We start from the raw sequence: 21679 nt of genomic DNA, 5'->3' as shown, positions 1-21679 counted from the left end.
CACACTCGGCCCCTGCAACGACCCTTCCACTCCTACTCGGGTTCCGATCCCTTCCCTTCCATCCCGTCTCAGCCCAACCATATGCTGGGCAGTGGCCCTTTAAGGAGCTGTCACGATGGCGTCGCTGGCCCCGCCCGGCGGGGAGGGCCGAGAGGCAGGGGAGGGGTTGGTGGTGGTTGCGGGGATGGGGCGGGGGGGGGGGGGGGTCTGGGTCTATTTTTAGCTTCGGGTCGGGTCACGTGACGGGAGTGACGTCTCCGAATGTTGTTGTTGGTGGCGGCGGCGAGCGGAGCCGGAGGAGCCGCCGCAAAGATGGAGGAGCCGTCGAGGAGGCGCTGCCGTCGCTGCCGCCGCCGCTGCTGCCGCCGCCGCCCGCGAAGCCGGAGCTCGAGCCGCAGCGGGTGAGCGTGCCGTCCCGGCCCAGATCCCGTCTTCCCGGCCCCTGGGACGCGAGGCGGCGCCCCCTCCGCCTTCCGTCTCTGTCCGTAGGCTCCCAGCGCGCGCGCCGAGCTCCGCGCCCCCCTTCCTTCCTCCCGGGCCCGGGTGCCAGCCGACGCTCCCCGGGAGCGTCGCCAGCCCGGGAGCTGGGCATCGGGGTTGCTGCGCGGGCCCCTCCCTGCCCCTCCCAGACAGGGGCGCCTTCCCTGCAGGTAAGGGAGGGGCCCGCCTTCCCGCGTCCCCAAATGGCTCGGAGACCGGCCGGGGTTGTCAGATTTGCCCCTTCCCTGGCGGCGCATGTTGCGTTGCAGAGCCATTTGAGCCCTGCACCCGGATTCTGTGCAGACCCCTCTTCGCTGGACACCCTTTTCTTGGTACTCTGAGATGAGGTGTGCTGCCCACCCACAGCGCTTCTCCCCATAGCTACGAACGCATCTTTGATTTTATGTCCTTGACTTGTGTGCATGAGGAGGGGGACTGCGGAGTCCACCTTACTTCTCTCTCCATTATTCTCACCTCGTCTCCTCTGAGGCGTTACTGCGTTTGTTCCCACCCTCTTCTCCTGTCTGACACCCTGGAGCCAGGATGCGAGAGCGAGGAGATGAAATGGAGCTCCCCCCGCAACCCCTTCTTGGGTGGATGCCCCCCATTTTTCATCCCGGGTCTGTATCTCATGGAAGCGGGAGCACTATCAGTGTCTTGTTAACTTGGGGGAGTCAGCTTCTCCACCCCACCCTTCCCTGGGGCCCTGGGGAAGATGAGAAGTGGCTAGGTGTAATTAATTAATCTGGGAGCCTGGTGGGGGCTTCCTTTGGGAGAGGAGATGACCACCTGATACCCCTGACTGATACCCCTTCTGAGATGAGGTGTGTCCCTAAAGAGGAAAGGTAACAGCTGCAGTTGCTTTTAGGAGGGTGCAAAAGGGACCCATCTCTCTTGTCAGTGACTACCATGCTTTTGGGACCTGGAATTAGATTTGGAGCTTGGGGAGGTGGTGATGATTTGGTTCAGTGTCCAACTGGGAAGGGAGGATGGAGCCAGATTATGGGAACAAAAGGAGGCTGGGGGGAGGGTGAGATCCAGGAGTCTTGGTCAGAGGGACCCCTGGCCAGATTGCCTTGCAGGATTGCAGCCTGGGTCTGGGTCCTGCCTTCGGCCTCCTCTTAGATTCAGAGGATGTAGGCAGGCAGGGATGGTCTTTAGTCTCCCAAGTCCTAGGCACCCTGAGCCTATGCTGGCTGTTGAGATGCTGGGCTGGGCTGGGCTGGCTGGGCTGGCTGGTGGATGAGCCATGTTGGGGATTGCCTCTTCTTCATTCCAGTCTTCCCTCCTTCCTCTCCCTTCCTAAACACAAAGCTTGGGGAGATCTTGGTTTGTCTCCTTCCTCTTTTCTTGACTCCTCTCTTTGCCCTCTCTTCACTTGAACTTGGATCTGGGCTTTCTTGACAAGGCAGTAGGGGTCTCTCTGAGTTAAAGAAATGGGCTCCCAGCATCTCCACTCTGTCCTGGGAATGTGGGCATGCCGGAGACCAGAGAGACAGATCTCAGGTGCGGGTTACTTGGGGGCAAGGATGGAGAAAATGTTAGTTCTGTGCCAGCCTCCCCTTCTTCTCCAATATATCCTCCTACTTTGGCTGGATCGTATAATTTGGAGGGGGGCAGCAGTTTCACATGCCCCACCCACCCCAAGTAGCTCCAGAGACAAAGGTTTGCTTTCCCTTCTCTAGGGGTGGCATCTTAACTGTGTGTTTAGAAATGGGGCCTGGGAATGTTGGGGGGTGTCATTTGTGTTCCCGCATAGTGGGGGAGGGGGATCAGCTATAGGAGCTGGGGGTAGCGCGGTCGGTGCTAAAGTACCAGCTGCTCTTTAATAATTAATTCTTCCTACTCACATCCCTTTGAGGAGGGATGTCTGGAACACAGCATCAGGCTCAGCCAGCCTGCTAGAGGACGCACTCCTGTTGGTGGTGGTGGTGGGGGGAGGGGGAGACAGCAAGGGGGGGTGGTTCTTGGCATTTTTGGAGCACTGTAGCTTGCTCATGAATGAAAACCTGATGCAGCCAGTGAGGGGCCCTATTGTAGCCGACTTTAGCTAATTAAACTTTCTCTGCCTTTCTTCTTCCCCATCCCACCTCACCCCACGCCCAGCCCCAGCCCTTTCTTGAATGGGGACCCTGTCTGGTAGTGCCGGGAAGAGGGTATCATTCTGCCTGAGATTTTAGGGCAAACAGACCCTGTCTTCTGCCCTCTGCCTCCGCCTCCTCCCTTCCTCCCCTCTCACCACCCCCCTCTTTTTTTTTTTTTTTTTTTCTAGAAATAGCAGCCTCCTCCATCTGGCTTGTGCAGATGCCTGGAGCTGCGTCTGAGCAGACAAACAGAAATGGGCCGATTGCAAAAATGAATTTGTCAGCCTGGTGCCTTTTTTCCTTCCCTGTCACCCTCCCCCTTTCCCTGGTTTGGGGCCTGGACATCCGACTCTGCCACCCTTCATGGCTCTGATCCTTCTGGTTTTCTGTTGGCATAGCTTGGGGGAGGCACTAGGCAACAGGAGCTCTCGGAGGCTGAGGAAAGTGGTAGGCTGTGGCCATGGTCAGGAAGGGTCAAGATAAGTTCCTAGTGCCTTTGACCTTTGGGTGGGATGTCTTGGCTTGTAACTTTTTTTTTTTTTGAGACGGAATTTCACTCTTACTGCCTAGGCTGGAGTGCAGTGGGGCAATCTTGGCTCACCACAACCTCTGCCTCCGGGTTCAAGTAATTTTCCTGCCTCAGCCTCCTGAGTAGCTGGGATTACAGGCATGCACCACTATGCCCGGCCAATTTTGTATTTTTTTAGTAGAGACAGGGTTTCTCCATTTTGATCAGGCTGGTCTGGAACTCCTGACCTCGGGTGATCCGCCCGCCTTGGCCTCCCAAAGTGCTGGGATTACAGGCGTGAGCCACCGCGCCTGGCCGGTTTGTAACTTTTTGATGAGGTTGTTGAGGTAGAGTGAAGCAATCTCAGACTCCCAAGACTTGGTTCACACTGCTTGACCCTGTCACCCATGACCTAGGGGGTGCCCTGGCCTGGGGCCAGAGCAGGTGTGTTGGGAGGGGGTTGCATGGTGGTACTGGAGTCCAGGTTCCAGAGAGGGTCTCCAAGGGACACCTGACTCCCCAGTAATTTTGAGGGAGTTGTTTGAGCGACAAGATCGCTACAGGCTAACATTGTGAACCTATGGCCTTTGGAGCATTGCATTGTACCATGTGCCCCTCACTTGTCTGTCCTCCTCCTCCCACCCTTTGCCAGAGTTTGGGGTTTCCACCCTACTTCCCCAGGCTCAGCCCTGAGCTTGTAGGGTGAGATGCAGCCTGTTTCCTTCGTTCATCCTAGCCCGGCTGTCTTGGCTGGATGTGGGAGGTGGTTTTGGATCCTGGAGTAGGGTAGGGGTCTGTCTGGAAGAAAGAGTTGGTGTGACGTAGTGGGGCAGGACGCTTGGGGTGGGCAAGGGGTCTGCCTACTTGTGATGTCCTGGAAGTTGGGCCACTCCCTGGTTTGGCATCCAAGTGTTAGGTCATCTGGGACACGGCTCCTGGTCCCTGACTGCCCGCTGAGACCCAACGGATTTCTCTGGCAGATGTAGGAACAAACAGCTCAGGTTTTAAACATCAGACTCCCCTTCTCCCCTTCATGCCCCACCCCAGACAAGAATCTGTGCTTGTCCCAATCAGACCGTGAACATTGCTTTGTTTTCTCAGGGAGGCCCAGCCTGTGGCTCTGGTTCACTTGGGAGACTTGATGGGGGTGTTGGCAGACACTCTTTACAGGTGGACAGGGGCCCAGGGATCCTGCTGAATTTTATAGGATGGGGAGGAGTAGATGTAGCTGAGTCCTGAGCCCACCATGAATTCAAGGAGCTACTCCCTTCCTCTTCTGCCTCAGGGGTGAGGATCAGTGCCTTTAAGACCCAGAGAGACAGTGCGTGGGTTAGGATGATGGGGGCTGGGGGCTAAGCTTAATCTGGTTTCTGTGCCACTTGGGGCTGTGCCCCTTCTGAGCACCTTGTTGTGGAGGTGCCTCTGAATGTGGAGATGGGCTAGGCTACTCAGGCTTCTATGAATCGTGGGAATTTCTGAACCTGTGTTCCCCAGCCCACGGGAAAGGGTGTGAGCGGGACTGGGCGCCAGCCCTCGTGTGGGCGCAGGCTGAACTGCCTGCCCACGTGGGCCCTGCCAGAGCACCAGCAGCCCTACCTGCCACATTCCTGAGCTTGGCCTCAGCCCTGCCTGCGTAGCCTTTTTTGTCCTAATCCCATACCTGTGCCTGTCAGGAGCAATTTAGCCCCTTCAACTCTGCCCCCCAGTCTGAGTGTACCTTTCTCCAGCCATAGAGTCCAAGCCCTGTGGGCAAGAGCAGACAGTGGCAAGCCTGGGACCTCAAGGTCTTGTGTGTGCATGCGCACACGCGTGCGCATGTGTATTCACGTTCTTGTGTTTCTGCCATAGCTGGCTTCTGGGCTCCAAATGGACCCCACCCTTGGGAATCTGATGAGAATGCAAGGCTTACTGAGAATTAATCCTGCCAGGAGGTGGGGCTGTCTAGGTGGGGCAGAGCTGATTGCTGGTTCGAGGCTTGGGGAGCAGAGTTAGGGCTTAAACTCTCAGCAGCTCACAGCCTCCTCTGATGGCTTCCTGCTACCTTGCTTTCATTGGGTATTGGAAGGCCTGCCTTCATTTGGAAGCAAATGAATGAGATCATGTCTGGGGTGGATCGTGGGCTGTTAAGGGATGGGCCAGGTGGCTGTGTGCATAGTGTCTGAGGCTTGAGGACTAACTGTGGGGGAGAGCTGGAGGAGTGGACATGGGTTGGCAAAGCCTGTAATACCTCCTCCTTTACTATGCTGGCCTCAGCAGGGCTACCGCTGGGCCTTTTGTTGCTTTTGTACGAACTGGGAAAAAATCGTCCCTTGTTTTGGGTGGACTCAGCATGTCAGGCCATGGCTTGGCAGGCAGGGCACAGGCTGGATTTTATACCTCCCTAGGCCAGACCTCCTTACACAGAGCACAACCTGTACTAGGCTTGGGCCCTGCACCTGCCAGGCCAGGGGTATTAGATTTGGAATGGAGAGGTCTCTGACTTTCTCAGTTCCTGGAAAGAGAAGCTATTGTCCTGGTCTGTTGTTGAGCTGGGCGAGACCAAAACGGAAGTACATCCATATTTCCAGAGTTGGGTGGCACAAGGATCAGAAAGTCGAGAGAAGACCCCTAGAAGTCCCAGCTTAGGCTATGGAGGCTGGGATACCAGTTTCTCCCTTAACTTCTGCCAGGGACTCTAGATCAGCCCTGCATCTCCCCACTGCTATGGATAGAGATCAGAAGCCCCCTGCACTTTCTCCTTTGGTGCACACCTAGTACCATGGCAGGCACTGTTGGGAGTCTATAGGGTCTCCCCACCTGGCAGTAGACACTCACCTGAAAAGGGGTCTGTTGGGTTTGACCACCATAGCCATTTCCTATCCCTTGGGCTCTGGGAGCCTCATCAGTTAGTAAGATAAGAAACCAGGGTCTGGCCGGGTGCGGTGGCTCAAGCCTGTGATCCCAGCACTTTGGGAGGCCGAGACGGGCGGATCACGAGGTCAGGAGATTGAGACCATTCTGGCTAACCTGGTGAAACCCTGTCTCTACTAAAAAATACAAAAAACTAGGTGGGCGAGGTGGCGGGCGCCTGTAGTCCCAGCTACTCGGGAGGTTGAGGCAGGAGAATGGCGAGAACCCGGGAGGTGGAGCTTGTAGTGAGCGGAGATCCGGCCACTGCACTCCAGCCTGGGCGACAGAGCGAGACTCCGTCTCAAAAAAAAAAAAAAAAAAAAGAAAGAAAGAAACCAGGGTCTATCCAGTTCTGCTGATTTCTGCTGTGGCTGTGGGCAGGTATCCCTCCCTCATCCCTCTCATCCCCAGGTATAAACTGACAAGCTCCAAGGTCTCCTTCGACTCTCAGATTCCTGAGTTAGGGGCTTCTAACCCTGCTCCATCTCTCCCCAGGGATGCCGTTCTGAGTGCCTGACTGCCTCGCCCCGAAGGATGGCCTCGGATGGGCATTAGAGGCACGGCGGCCCCGGGCTCCCGTCCCGTCCGTCTGTCTGTTATCGTCTGTCTCTCTTGACATCACCGCAGCTCCACCCCCTCCTGTCCCAGCCCCCAACGCCAGCTTCCTGCAGGCCCAGAGCCGGCATGAACTCTCCCAACGAGTCGGGTAAGAGCTGGGCGGTTGGAGAAGAGCACCCTGGGGTAGCTTTGGATGCAATGGGCTGTGTGGGTTTCCCTTCCAGGCCAGCTGACCTTTACTGTCTGATCTATAAGGGAATGAGGGGGTCAGGAGTGGAGAGGTGTTGCAAGAAAAGGCCCATAAGGTAGACCTGGGATTTGATGGATCGATGGTCTGGCCTGGTCCTGGGAAGGCAATGGGTCCTACTCTGCCCCCCCATGCTTGCCCTCTCAACTTAGGGGTATTCGGCTCCACCTCCGCCTTCCCCTGCTAGCCAAGACAGGCGGGCCTGAAGAGGGAGTGTGTGTCCCTGAATCTCTCGGCAGTCTGGGACGAAGTTGGAGGAATTGCTTTACTATAGCAGAATGCCCAGCTTCCTTTTTGTGGTGGTGGCTTCTTTACTTGGTGGAATGTTTGTGTTCCATACTTTTTTCTTAGTGGAGGTTTACAAGGGCACTGGGCCTTAACTTCCGTGTATGGGTGCGTGGTGTTGGGTGGGAGTGGGGTGACGTGGGTAGAGGAGTCTCGGCTCTCCTCTGAGTCCAGGTAGACTGCCTCTCTTCCTCTTGGGCCATTCATATGATAGATTGCTAATCTGGGGTCTTTTACTCTGAGATTTCCTGTTCCTCTCTGCTTCTAGGACCCTGTCCAGTGCTGCCAGAAATAGTCTATTGGGGGGACTCTAGGCAGCTTGATGTGCAGCTGGTTCTGGATGTGTGCCTGTGAGGCTGTGTTCTAGTGGCCTTAGCTGGACCCTCAGCAGTTTCCCAGGAGGGTCATGGGCCGGTGTGGTCAGAGTCATGGCTGTCTCCTCCTCTTTGGCTGTCTCCTTCTGCAAGGTGTTAAAGGTCCATCTTGCTCAACTTTAGCCGTCCATGGCCCATAATACGCTCCATCTTTTTATGTAGGGGTGGGTGGATATTTCTCCTTTTAGAGGTAGGGCAATTAGGGCCTAGGATGAATACCCATTCACAGGATTGTACGGAAGCAGCATGAAGGAGGAATCCAGACCACCCCACATTTTCTTCCCCGTCATCCTTCCTGCAGGGTTTGCGGTTCCCCCTCAGATATTCCTGCCTCTGCCCTTGCCCTCATTCAGCCCATAGGGGCTGGGCTGGGTGGGCTGCCCGGCTTTCTTGCTTCCCCCTCTGAGACTGGATGGTGAAGGGAAAGGAGAGGCCTGGGTCCTCATCTGTCCCTCGTGCATCTTGGTTGAACACTACCCCAGCAAGCTCAGCCATGTCAGGCAGTAGGGCCAGCTGCTTCTTTCCTCTGAGTTGTGACGCTGACCTGTCCAGGAGCCATCTCCAGTCCGTGCTTCCCGCGAGTCTGGGGTCTCACTCTTGGCCATGGGAATTGAAGCTGCCGAGAGGCATCTGTTGGTGGCTGGGAGAGGATTTTTCCCAGGTTTGGGGTTTCTTTCCCTCGCAGGGAAATGTGATAATCAACCCAGGATAGATGAAGTTATTGGGTTACCTTTCCAGACGTGGCGGTCTGAGTTTCCCTTGCAGCTATCTCTGTGGGAGCTGACAGGAGTGCTGGAGTTGCTGGACGTGTCCACCAGTGTAGGAGGCCAGTGGCTTAAGAGCCACTGCTGAGCCCTGGCCAGGAGGGCATCCTGAGTGGGCCTGTGGAGTGGGCCCCGCCTCCTGGCTGGCTTTCCAGCTCCCCCCAGCAGGGGGAGATGCTGTCTTTTTTTTTTTTTTTTTTTTTTTTTTTTTTTTTTGAGACGGAGTCTCACTCTGTCGCCCAGGCTGGAGTGCAGTGGCCGGATCTCAGCTCACTGCAAGCTCCGCCTCCCGGGTTCACGCCATTCTCCTGCCTCAGCCTCCCGAGTAGCTGGGACTACAGGCGCCCGCCAGGTCGCCCGGCTAGTTTTTTGTATTTTTAGTAGAGACGGGGTTTCACCATGTTAGCCAGGATGGTCTCGATCTCCTGACCTCGTGATCCGCCCGTCTCGGCCTCCCAAAGTGCTGGGATTACAGGCTTGAGCCACCGCGCCCGGCCAAGAGATGCTGTCTTCTCTGTGTTGGGGAAAGAGGGAGAAAAGGAGGGGGCCAGGGATTGGGAACCTCATTTTAGGATTGTTGAGAGGCTTTGGAGCGGGGGCAACTGCTTGGGGATGTTTGCTTGAGGCCCTTCCTGCAGAGTATTCCTGGGGTTCTGGGACTGGCTTTCCCAATTGTGGGGTTCCAGCTGCCCTGGGCCAGGGAGGTAGCCAGCCTGCCCGCAGCTCTTTCTTTCTGAGGGGCCTAGCGTCTGCCATTCCCAGAGCTTGGGCTGGCATCTGGGCTAGGGCTGGGTTGCCCAGCGCCTGGCAGAAGCCTGGAAACCACATGCCTTGGAACTCGGCGGAAGCAAAATGAAACCACCGATTGTAGCCAGAGCACGCGGGTGTCCACTTCCCGTAGACACCCTGCAGCGAGCCCCAAGAAGGAAAGGTATGGGCCACGGGCAGGAGATAAGAGGTGAAGGATGGAAATGGTTAGTCCCCAGGGTCTGCTGCAGCCCCTGAGCGCCTCCCACCTTCTCCTCACTTCCCTGAACACTTGCTCCTCTTTCCCCAGAGAACAGAACAACAGGCTGGGTAAGGGGCAGAGCTTCTGGTTTCTCTCAAGTCCTCTCAGCGTAGGAGCTTTTCTGTTTGGCAAGTCTTCACTGAGTATCACCAACAGGCTCAGCCTGTGGAAGACAGAAGAAAACATGAGATGGGCCATCCCTGGCCCTCACAGTGAACATGTTAGCAAGAGAGACTGTTTCTGGTGAGGGGCAGCAGGTGGAGACTGTGAGTGATTTCCTTCTGGGGCCCACCGCCCAGGGAGGTGGGAGCTGATGACTTCCCTCTGGCTTGGGCTGCCTGCCAGCCTTTGACTTTATTTACCTCTTTTGCAGTCTTGGAATCACGGGTGGAGGCTATTGATGGGGTTGCCTGCTTCCCTGAGACCATTCGCTGATCTCTGCTTTTTCTTCAGGCCAACGGGGGCTTGAGGATTAAGGCTTTCTTTATTTTTCTGGAACTGATTGCTTCTGCACGTTCTCTTCAGTGGGGCTGAAAGGCTGACAGAAGTTTCCCTTAGCTCAGACTCGGCCCAGCCAGGTTGGAGGAGCCACCCAGGGGCCTGGGACCCAGGCCAGCTTTGTTTGAACCCTCTTCTCTGTGCCATTGCCCAGAAGAGCAGGCAAGAGTGAGGCCCACTGTGCAAGCCAGTCTGGGTGGCAGCGGGGCCATGGGGGAGGCGGCCAGGATCCTTCTTGTGGGAGGAAGACAAGCTTCATGACAACACCTGCCTGCCTAGCACCTCCCAGAACCCTTACACTTTCTCTCTTTCCCTTTCCCGGGATGGAGGGCAGCAGCCCCCCCCAACCCCTGCTCTCTGGGTGACCAAAGAAACTGGGGCATGGGTGTAGGGTGGAGCCAGGAACCTTGGTGTCCTGCCTCCCAGCCTCGGGCTCTGCCTCTAAGCCCCCGGGGAAGGCAGGCAGTGAGAAAGTGGGTCAGTCCTAGCATGGGGCTGGGGTCTAGGAAGTGGACTCCTGGCCTCCCTTCTCTACGGAGGTGTCCCCTGGCACACCTCTGTGTTCACTGCAGAGTGGGACCTGTTTCTCCCCTCCTCTTCCCTGCTCTGTCATTCCAAAGGGATTGAAGGCTTAGAATGGAATGGCCAGAGAAGGCAGGGTCAACCCTGAGGGGAAGTAGAAGATGCCAAAGTAGGTGTTCACATTTTTTCTGAACTTGGTTTCAAATGAGAGGGTTCAGCCAATACTTAGCATGGGGCCTGGCACATGGCAGCTCCCAGACCATGCTGATGGGCTCCAGCACGACTGGGATCGAAGGGCAGGAAAGAACAGGAGAGCAGGCAGGCCTGATGTCTGGGGCTCAGGGAAGCTGGCATCTCACACTCCATCCAGGGTGCTCCTGGGCCAGCCCTTGGCTTTTTCACTGTGCACTAAGCAGACCTTGCTTTCTTTTTTTTTTTTTTTTTTTTTTTGAGACAGAGTCTCGCTCTGCCCCCAGGCTGGAGTGCAGTGGCCGGATCTCAGCTCACTGCAAGCTCCACCTCCCAGGTTCACGCCATTCTCCTGCCTCAGCCTCCCGAGTAGCTGGGACTACAGGCGCCCGCCACCTCGCCCAGCTAATTTTTTTTTTTGTATTTTTAGTAGAGACGGGGTTTCACCATGTTAGCCAGGATGGTTTCGATCTCCTGACCTCGTGATTCGCCCGTCTCGGCCTCCCAAAGTGCTGGGATTACAGGCTTGAGCCACCGCGCCCGGCCAGACCTTGCTTTCTTTTGGTCAGGGTCCCCCATCCCCCACAGCCTTTGGGCTCAGGAAATGGAACCTGGAGCCAGGGTTAGGTGCTTTCCTCCTTCAGATTCAGAGGGCTAGGAGGTCAGAGTGCAGCCTTTGAGGGAGGGGCAGAGTGAGTCTGGGGAGGACAGTCCTGGCTCTGGGTGAAGCTCATGTACCCCATGCTTGGTGAGTGCTCCATAAGGTTTGTGGGATGATACATGGGTATGCTGGATGGGAGAGAATGGAAAAGAGAAGTGAACTGCAAGGAGGGGGGCTAAAGCATGATGGATTGAAGTTAGACATTAGGAGGACCTTGTATCACCTGAATCTCAGAAGAAAAAAAGACATTTGTCCCCATCCCAAACCTCCTCTCTTATTCCCTTGGAGGATTCTGGGAATTGCACTGAGGATTTTCTGGCTCTGTCTGACACTTTGCTTCCTGTTTCTCGGAGGCTGTAATGGTGCTGGGAGCTGGCTGCCCAGCTCCTGGCTCCAGCCACCTCTGGGTGTCCCTGTCCTGGGTGCTCCTATCTTTCCTAAGCAGGCGGGCCTCTTTCTTCGATGTCTGGGTGCTCCAGGTTCTGGGGGCCCTGCTTTTGAGTCCTGGTAACTGACGACTTCCTCTTTAGAATAAGCCTCTCCTGCCACACTCTGCTATGCCTGGGGGAGGCAGAGAGAGCTGGGACAGGGCTAGCCAGCCCTTCTGGTTGCTCCTAGCGTGGGTGGGTGGAGTCCTGGGCTGGGAAGGGTTGCTGCTCCCGGCTTTCTGGGCTCCCTTTAATCTGCTGCCCATCACTCCATTGATGGAGACCTTCCCTTCCCTTCCTCTTGAGAGAGCCTGGTTGGCCAGGATGAGGTTGGGGCAAGGGGTGGTGAATGAGATCCCCAGCCATACCATGAGATGTCCACCAGCGCTAGGCCTCTGAGGGAGTACTGTTCCTTGCCCTTTTTCTAGAATCTGCCCTGGCTTAGAAGCTGCAGCTCCAGACCACTGTTTCTTTTCTGGTCCACCACTGGGTACCCTCTAGCAACATATACATCTCCCTAGTCTAGGACCTGGGAAAGCCTGCCTCTGTCTATAGGTGTGGTCCTCCTAATCCTCCCACTCCCAGCCTGAGGGCAGGAGACCCCTTTGCCATCCCTGACTGGCAGAAGCTGGCTGGGAAATTGGCTCCAGGAGCCACAGCCACTGTGTCCTTGGTTGGCCAGCTCCTCCTGGGCTCCCAACAAGAGGGTGAGGTCATCCAGTCCAGAGAGAGGACAGGTGTCCCTGGCTGCATGCCTGGAGTGGGGGTCAAGGAGGGGGCTCCAAAATAGCAACTGTGACATCAGGAAGCGGGAGGGGGATGCAGACACAGGAATAACCAGGCTATTAAAAGGCTGTAGTGAGGTCAGGGGGCCAAGTGGGATCTTTGTACCAGTGGGAGGCACAACCTGAAGAGCAGGGGCAGGCCAGTGGTGGGGAGGGTGGGTGAGTGGCACTGGTCCTCATGGCGCATCAGCCCCAGGACCGAGGGAGCAGGGACTGTGCTGCCAGGCCTGAGGCTGACTGATGGGGAATGGCTGGATGCTGAAAAACTCTTGACTCTCCTTAGCAAGGCTCCATCCTCAAGTCTCTTCCTACTTGAGCACAGGGGTCATTATACCTGTTAATAGAAACCCTGGGAAATGGGAGGCAGTGGAGTGTGGTGGTTAGAGCTCAGACTTGAGCCTCAGACATCCCAGCCCTGCCATGTAAGCAGCTGTATGACCTAGGGTGAGTGACTTCATCTCCCTGTGCCTCAGTTTTCTCATCTGTACCTCTCTCCCAAGGTCACCACACAGAATAAATGAGATGATGGGCCGGGCGCGGTGGCTCAAGCCTGTAATCCCAGCACTTTGGGAGGCCGAGACGGGCGGATCACGAGGTCAGGAGATCGAGACCACCCTGGTTAACACGGTGAAACCCCGTCTCTACTAAAAATAATACAAAAACACTAGCCGGGCGAGGTGGCGGCGCCTGTAGTCCCAGCTACTCGGGAGGCTGAGGCAGGAGAATGGCGGGAGTCCGGGAGGCGGAGCTTGCAGTGAGCCGAGATCCGGCCACTGCACTCCAGCCTCGGCGACAGTGCGAGACTCCGTCTCAAAAAAAAAAAAAAGAATAAATGAGATGATGTATATGATGTTCTTAGCACTGCACCTGGCACATTGCCAGGGAGGAGCTACCTGTGCTGTGAGAATTGGCAGATGTTCCCTGGTCCCCTTTCCTAGACCGGTGAGGAAAGGGGACCAGGGGACACCTGTCTGCCCAGGATGAGTATCCCTACAACCTAGAAAGAAGCTGAGGCTGAGCAGCCTCTGGAGGCGACACTCCAGAATAAGCGGGAGTGTTTAGGGGACTCTCTGCTGGTTGAAGGGGTGGGGAGGCACCTCTCAGCTCTGTGGGAGGGCAGAAGTTAAGCAAACCTCCATGGGGCTATTAGAAATCCAGGGAAGGTGCCTGTCTGCCAGCCTCTCCCAGGCCCTTCTGATTCCTTTACCTGCTTTGGAAGGCAAGAAGGAAGACGGAGGCTTGAGTCTGGCTTCTTGGTCTCTATCCCCTGGCTTGCTTGACAAGAGTAGCAGCCAGAGCTGCTCCCAGATGCATGGGTACCCCAGCTGGTGTCCTTCCCCAGCCCAGCCTCTGGCCACCCAGCGCTGTGGCCTTGGCCCTGAGTGCAGGCCCTCCCCTGTTCCCATCCCCCTCGCCTGGCGCTTCCTCCTGGGGTAGAACCGCCTCCCCCCCATGGGGCCTCCTGGCAGTCGGCCCGCAGCTCCCTGAGCATGCTCCACCTATTTATAGACAGGGCCCTCCCCCAACTGCTATTTCAGTCTCCTGCCAGCTGCCGGCGGCGGCTCATTCGGGAAGGAGGAGCAGGGAGCCGGGCCCAGAGCTGTCACCCAGGGTTGGGAGGGAACACAGAGCCCGCCTGCCCGCTGAGCTCCCCTTCCTGTCCCAAGTGCTCAGCCATACCCCAGCTCCTAGGAATCAGGGAGAGGCTGGTGGTCAGATGCCCCTCTAGAGCAGAGCTGGGCCTGCACCTCTAGGGACTCCCTGCCCCTCCTGCCGCCAGGAGTGCCCAGGCCGGATGAGGCACTTCCCCACAGTGCGGGTCCCTTCGGCAGTGGCCTGAGGGAACCTTTGCAGTGCGGGCTGCCCGACCACCTTCCCTTCAGCCTGCTCCCCGCCTCTGGCGGCCCCCTCCCTGGCATGCTGCTGGTGCCCAAGGCTCAGGGGCTCGTGGAGATGCTACAGACCATCTATGAGACAGAATCCTGTTTCTCAGCAGATGGGATGTCAGGCCGGGAACCATCCTTGGAAATCCTGCCGCGGACTTCTCTGCACAGCATCCCTGTGACAGGTAAGTGCCTTGGTGTCCCTGCCTGCCCTCTGTCATCAGGCATCCTTGTCCCTGGGCTGAGCATCTGGCCCTGAGCCTTGCATAGATAGGGTCCTGCATAGATCTGTCTTGAGAGTTTTGTTGAGAATACACGGGGCTGGGGGATCCCTGCTCAGAGTGGCCCCTGTCCTCCCTGCCCAGAGCCTGCTGCTCCCCTGTGCCCTGCAGCTGTACTCTGCTGCATCTCTTCCAGTCCCTTCGGTCTCTGGCAGGGTCAGCATCCGCTGCTGGGGGCTGGGGGTTACTGGAGGATCCTGGCCTAGTTGGCACTGTGGTCAGAGGGGAGGAAGTGGGTCAGTGACCCGCCTCCACGCTGCCCGCTCCCCAGGTTTGGGCAAGGGAAGAAGGCGTAGCTGGGTGTCCACAAGAATAAAGGTTACCCCAGCTCCTCTGGCTTGGTTCTTGGGGCTAGAGGATCCAGTACAGTGACTTCCGCAAGTCCCCAGCCAGGAGTCTCCTGAGAATCAGACACTTGGGGAGGCTTGGTGCAGTTGTGATAGAGTTAGGCAGAGGCTGCCAACTCGGATATTGAGGGGCTTGGCTGCCTTAGCCCCTAGCTGGCTCCCGATAGCACTTTTCTCCCCAGGTCTGGGTTGATTCCCATCTCATGAGGATGAAGAGGTGTTACTCTGGCTCAGATGGGCTTCAGGACCCCCTAATCCTGCCACCGTCTCAGCAGGAACTTTTTTGGCTCTTGGCTAGGGGTGGGGTCCCCCAGAGCTGGGCCACTCCCTCCCTCACTCTCGGGAACCTGTTGGCAGCATCAAGCCTTCCTGGCACAGCCTCCCCACCAGGCCGGCACCACAAGATGCTTCCTCCAGGGAGGGGCCTGCTGGACCCATGCCTGCTCAGCCCCTCCTGGCGGTGGCTTGGCACTGAAGTGTGGGTGTCTGTGTGTGTGCATGTGAATGGGGAGTCCTTGCTTCTGGAAATGTGGGTGTGCATCCCAAGCTTCAAATTGGAAGGTGGGAACTGTGTGCCTCTGCAGGTGCCTGTGATTTGGCTCTGAGCTGCCCAGGGATAAGGTTGCAGTGGGACTTGGATGTGTCAGAGCATGAATGTTTTGGGAAGATTCAAAAGATCTTTGGAATATGGACTGTCACCTGCCCAGGCAGGGATGCCCATGCAGTGTTCTCATGTAGAGGCATGGCCCTGAAGACTAGCCCTGCAGGGTATCCATGTAGGCCCTGGGGATAGGGGCATTACCCTGGGGCCAGCCCTGTAGGCTGGGGTGGGGATGGGGGCATAACCTTGGGAACCAGCTCTACAAGATACCCACGTAGTCCCCTGAGGTAGGAGCATATGCCTGGGGGCCACCTACACAGGTCCCTGGGATGAGGAATAAACCCGGAGGGCTGGTTCTTATCCTGGTCTGGAGTCCACGAGTCCAACTAAAGACCCTGCCTGCTGGCCTCCAGCCCATAGCCTCTGGGACTCAAGGTGGTCTCTTGGAAGACAGAATAATCACAGAGCATCTTCTTGGGACAGCTCCACCCTATCTGGCTTATCAGGTCTACCTATCCTGCCCTGTCCCCTCTGTTCCTTGCTACCAGAAGGAGCCAGCGGTTGGCTGGAAGTTTCCTCCTCAGCTTGTTCACTCACCTCCTTTCAGATTGTACCCCAGAATCCTCGCAGGCTGGAACCCTGCTCTCTCATCTCCTCCCTAGGCCTGGCTGCCCCTGCATGGACTCCCACGCAGCCCCTCTCTCCAGATCCCTGTCTCCCCACTTCACCCCCAACACTGGCTGGCCTTCAGAGTGGTGGCTTGGTCCATGCTGGCAGGAGGGAGGCGTGAGTCACCTCAGTGGCTCGGCTCGGGGAGAGGGCTAAGAATGTTCCCCCTGCGCAGCTCTGATGCTGTGTCTGTGACGCGGCTAGGGACAGATATAGGCCTGGAGCTCTGCTGCCTTGTTTTTTTTTTTGGACTCTGGAATGTAAATAGATGTTTCAAATAGAAACACTTTAACCTTTGGGTTAAAAAAAATCCACCCCGGATAAACACGGCCATGAGGGCCCAGGCAGCCTGGTGTTTCCCTCCCCACCCCCTTTCCCTGTCTCTTGATCGGTCTCCAGACAGGATGCAAGAGCCTATGGCTGAAAAAGCAGGTGTCCAGGGAAGCTTCTTTGGACAGTCTGAATTGTGCAGGTCTCCCAAGCCCAAGGCGTTGGAGCAACGGTCTTTCGAGGGTGGTGCCTGCCTGCCACCTCCAGCAGCATGTTTGGAACCCTATTTTAGGGACAGCCTTTGCTCTCTGGGCTGTCTTGGTTGCTGCCATTGTCCAGCACCTAGCACAGTGCCTGGCACATGTATGAATGAATGTCGCATGGGGAGGGCTGGAGTCCAGAATTGCTGGCAGGATTCCTGGGCTCTATTCTGCGTCTTGGTCCTCTGGTTGAATAGAGACAGCTTTAGTGAGTCACCCCAGCGGGTGAGACAGAGCCTTAGCCTACCAAAGGACAGGGGCACTCTGCTGTTCTTTTTTTTTTTTTTTTTTTTTTTTTGAGACGGAGTCTCGCTCTGTCACCCAGGCTGGAGTGCAGTGGCCAGATCTCAGCTCACTGCAAGCTCCGCCTCCCGGGCTCACGCCATTCTCCTGCCTCAGCCTCCCGAGTAGCTGGGACTACAAGCGCCCGCCACCTCGCCCGGCTAGTTTTTTGTAGTTTTTAGTAGAGACAGGGTTTCACCGTGTTAGCCAGGATGGTCTTGATCTCCTGACCTCGTGATCCGCCCGTCTCGGCCTCCCAAAGTGCTGGGATTATAGGCTTGAGCCACCTCACCCGGCCAACACTCTGCTGTTCTTGCTTGAAGAGTGGGGCAGATCTCAGCATCTGCTCTTAGTGATCAGAGGTCTCCCTTGATGGATGGAGTCTCTGCCTGGCCACCCTGCCACAGCCCCCCAGTACACAGTGAGCACCACCATCATCCAAGCTTGGTTCTGGCTTGGGGAGCCTGGGAGTTTGAACTCTAGTCTGGGATTCTCAAGGACACAGAGGTGGGGAATTTTCTGCCTCCCTTATGTGGTCCCTGGATTCCCTTTTGTCCTGAACTGGGTGGAGCTGATGCTCAGACAATGTGCAGGACTTTATGAGACGGCATGGAGGAGGAGTCTGCTTTTCCCATGGAGGGAGGGTGTGAATCCTGCTTGTGCCAGGGAGGAATGCTGTGGACACTGGGAAGTGCCATGGGGTCCAAGTTTGGTCTTAGGGCTTTCCCTGGGTATTCTTGTTTGTGCTTTTCAGACTTTCTGGGTTTGACTGTGTGTGTAGGTATGTAGTGCCAGGAGGGGAAGAAATGCAAGACTCGGGGGTGAGAGTGGAACTATTATAATGCACTAAGTGACAAGGCTATCAGGTACTTTCCCTGCCTTTTTTTTTTTTTTTTTTTTTGAGATGGAGTCTCACTGTTTTGCCCAGGCTGGAGTACAGTGGTATGATCTTGGGTTGCTACAACCTCCACCTCCTGGGTTCAAGCGATTCTCCTGCCTCAGCCTCCCGAGTAGCTGGGACTGCAGGTGCACGCCACCATGCCCGGCTAATTTTTGTATTTTTAGTAGAGACAGGGTTTCACTGTGTTGGCCAGGCTTGTCTCAAACTCCTGTCCTCGTGATCCGCCTGCCTCAGCCTCCCACAGTGTTGGGATTACAGACATGAGCCACCACGCCTGGCCCTTGCCATATCTCTTTTAGGAAAGTATTGATAGCTATGGTGTATAATTGATAAGGATCAGAGAGGTTAAGGAACTTACTGGACATGGTGGCTCATACCTGTAATCCCAGCACTTTGGAATACTGAGGGAGGAGGATCACTTCAGGCCAGGAGTTTGAGACCAGCCTGTGCAGCATCACCAGACCCTGTCTCTACAAGAAAATGTTTTTAAAAAGTTATCCAGGCATAGTGGCATGCACCTGTAGTTCTACCTACTCAGGAGGCTGAGGCAGGAGGATTGCTTGAGCCCAGGAGTTTGAGGCTGCAATGAGCCATGATCACTGTGTTCCAGCCTGGGTGCTATAACAAGACCCTATCTCTTAAAAAAAAGGGAATCTGCCCAAGATCACAGAGTAAGTGAGAGCTGGAATTTGAACTCAGGTTTCTGGGTAGGACCATTGCTAATCTACATAAAAGCTGCTTTTGGCTGGGCTGGGTGGCTCATACCTGTAATCCCAGCACTTTGGGAGGCCTAGGTGGGTGGATCACCCAAGGTCGGGAGTTCAAGACCAGCCTGACCAACATGGAGAAACCCCATATCTACTAAAAATACAAAAAATTAGCCGGAGTGGTGGTGTATGCCTGTAATCCTAGCTACTCAGGAGGCTGAGGCAGGAGAATCGCTTGAACCTGGGAGGCAGAGGTTGCGGTGAGCTGAGATCGCGCCATTGCACTCTAGCCTGGGCAACAAGAGCGAGACTCTGCCTCAAAAAAAAAAAAAAAAAAAAAAGCGCCGGGTGCAGTGGCTCACGCCTATAATCCCAGCACTTTGGGAGGCTGAGGTGGGTGGATCACAAGGTCAGGAGATCGAGACCATCCTGGCTAACATGGTGAAACCCCATCTCTACTAAAAATACAAAAAATTAGCTGGTGTGGTGGCAGGCGCCTGTAGTCCCAGCTACTTAGGAGGCTGAGGCAGGAGAATGGTGTGAACCCGGGAGGCGGAGCTTGCAGTGAGCAGAGATTGTGCCCCTGCACTCCAGCCTGGGCGACGCAGCGAGACTCCGTCTCAAGAAAAAAAAGCTTCTTTTGTGCAGATTTTTAAAAGGTGGCCCTTCTTCTGGTTAGATACGTCCTCATACCAGTGTGCATGGCCTGGCGATTGGAGCTTGGGTTAGATTTCAGCCCCAACTCACCCCTTTAGATGAGAGCCCATGTGCAATATGCAACCTACACAGCCTTATGTGCTGGGCCTGTCACTGCGCTGAGCACAGGAACAATTCTGGCCTCAGGGGCCTCCTGGGGTTCTGAGAGAAGGCTTTGTTTTCTGTAAATACTGAGGACCACTTGGTCTGTGGTCTTCCTCCCTGAGGGAATTTTAGCCCAAGGAGAGAAGGGGGCTCAGGAACAAAGTTGAACACCAGCCCCCGTACAACCTCCTGTAGCCCCGTCCCCCGCCTCATCCCCTCTTCTTGTTTTTGAGACCCTCAGCTGTCCCTTCCCTGCCACACAGCTGCCAGACAGGAAATCAGATTAACTGTGTCCACACACACAGCTGTAACAGCTGTTAGGTTGGCAGCAGGCAGCCTGGGGACACTGTGAGACAGTGGTTCTCAAACTTTTGGTTGCATCAGTATTACCAAAGGAATGTATTAAAATGCAGATTCTCAGACCTTGACACCCTGCACCCCCCCCCCCCCCCCCCCGCCCGCCACAAAGGTTTGGATTCCGTAGGGCAGCCCAGGAACCAAAGATTTAAACTCATGTCTCAGGTGATTCTGATGCGAGTAGACTCAGCCCATCCTTGGAGTAAGAGCTGTGTGGATATGGGTCACAGGGCCCAGCAGTCAGCCAGTGGATGTCCTCAGCATCCCTGGAAGGCCTTGGTGGGTCTTGGGACTCCTGGGAGAAGGGCCTATACAGGAGGAGGGAGGCTGTCGCCCCAGAGAGAGGTGAATCGAACTCCCAGCTGCCTGTTAGTCGGGAGAAAGGATGTTTCCAGCCACCAGGGAGCAGGTGTCTAAACCCCAGTGGAATGGGGGATTATGGCAAGCAGCCAGGTAGGCAGGGCACCCTGCTGGACACCCAGGGCTGTGCTGTGCTTGGGGAATGGAGGCGGATCTGCTTTGGAGCCCCTGCCATTCCACCCCAAGTGTGGAGCAAACAGTCCTAGCAACAGCTGCAGACTTTGAATGGTTAGTGTGCCTTTTACTTGCCTGTAGCTTTGTACCCAGGTATATGCCAGAAATGGCTGGACTGGGAAATGTGAGTCTACTTCCCCAGAGAGCATCCCAGGATCAACTACCAACTCTGTTTGTGCCAGTGAGAGATGCTTTGTGCCTTCCATCAGGGCTCTGCATCCCGAGCTTAAGGTCCTTCAGAGTCACAGTCTGCCTCAAGGTTTCTGGGGGTTCCCTGCACTTGATCCCATTCTCCCCTGTACTCCTGGGCTCTGATATTCTGGGGACCAACCAGGTGTCCTTGTCTAGATCTCTGGATCCTTAATACAGAGTTTGACCCCTTGTTGCATCTCTCGTTCAGTTTGAGATCGGGCCTTAGTGTTTCCCCTTCTGTTTTTTAGTGGGGAGCAGACAGAAAGCCAGAAGAGCTGGTATTAAGCCCTGGGTCCTCCATCTCCTTTCCAGGTGACCTTGGACAAGTCTCTTCCTTCTCTGGCCTCACTTTCCTCCTCTGAAAACTGGGGGAATTGAGTTGCTGATCTTCAGGCCCTTCCTTCCCTGACACTCTAAGGGTCTCTGAGGTCAGTTTCACATTGTATCTGCTTTGTGGGAAGAGGGGCTTAGGGCCTCCCATGTCCTCAACCCAGGAGGATGTGGACTAGAACTGGGGAGAGAGGTGTCACCTGCAGTGGGGCTCAGTGAGGTTAGAGCCCAGGGAAGAATTTTGGACTGCTTGCAGCTGGGGGCCCCGAGAGCAAGGCCCGAAACTTGTGCTCATCTGTGCTAAGTAATGTTTTTGAGGGACAAAAGGGATCCCATAGCTGTGGCCTGAGCCACAGAGCACAGAGTGGCCCTTCCTGGAGGTAGTGAGGCAGGTGAGATGGCCTGGAAGTGCGGGAGTGGGAAGGAGGCAGCTCTCAGAGATTCCTCCTCTGGCATTGACACCTAGCCACTGGCTGCACTGGCTTGTGTTGTGTGTGACCCACAAGAAGGGCTTTGTTTGTGACAGGACCACAGAGTGACATTCAGACAGTCTGAAATGAGTGCTAAGACTTCCCTCTGGTGGGAGTTTGAGGCTGGCACCCTTCTGTTTTTTAGTAGAATCCAGGTGGTCTGTGAAGTTGGCCCCACTTAAAAGATTTGGGAATTCTAAGTATTTCATTTTATGTGCTTTATTATTTATTTATTTATTTATTTATTTTGAGACAGAGTCTCGCTCTGTTGCCCAGGCCGGAGTGCAGTAGTGCAGTCTCACCTCACTGCAACCTCCGCTTCTGGGTTCAAGCAATTCTCCTGCCTCAGTCTCCTGAGTTTGTGAGACCACAACTGGTTAATTTTTGTATTTTTAGTAGAGACGGGGTTTCACTACGTTGGCCAGGCTAGTCTTGAACTCCTGACCTCAAGTGATCCTCCTACCTCGGGGTCCCAAAGTGCTGGGATTACAGGTGTGAGCCACTGAACCTGGC

General features: G+C 55.7%; 1 protein-coding gene across 9 annotated transcripts in view; it reads left to right on the top strand.

Moving 5' to 3' along the window:
• The first annotated feature begins 244 nt into the window (after positions 1-244).
• Positions 245-21679, top strand: part of HDAC5 (histone deacetylase 5) — a 49590-nt gene continuing 28155 nt past the window's right edge. For 4 of the 9 annotated variants that reach the window (XM_030922670.1, XM_030922665.1, XM_010353942.2 and 1 more), the window contains exons 1-3: positions 245-401; positions 6457-6667; positions 14275-14349. In XM_030922670.1, the coding sequence (XP_030778530.1) occupies positions 6646-6667; positions 14275-14349 (97 nt within the window). In that variant the 5' untranslated portion in view covers positions 245-401; positions 6457-6645. Of the gene's footprint in view, positions 402-6456; positions 6668-14274; positions 14350-20678; positions 20795-21679 lie in introns of those variants that run through there. The other 5 variants (XM_030922669.1, XM_030922667.1, XM_030922668.1 and 2 more) reach the window with 4 other exon arrangements.

This window comes from Rhinopithecus roxellana, chromosome 19 (assembly GCF_007565055.1).
Source record: "Rhinopithecus roxellana isolate Shanxi Qingling chromosome 19, ASM756505v1, whole genome shotgun sequence".
NCBI classification, from domain to species: Eukaryota; Metazoa; Chordata; class Mammalia; order Primates; family Cercopithecidae; genus Rhinopithecus; species Rhinopithecus roxellana.
This window is presented reverse-complemented; position numbering and strand designations above follow the sequence as displayed.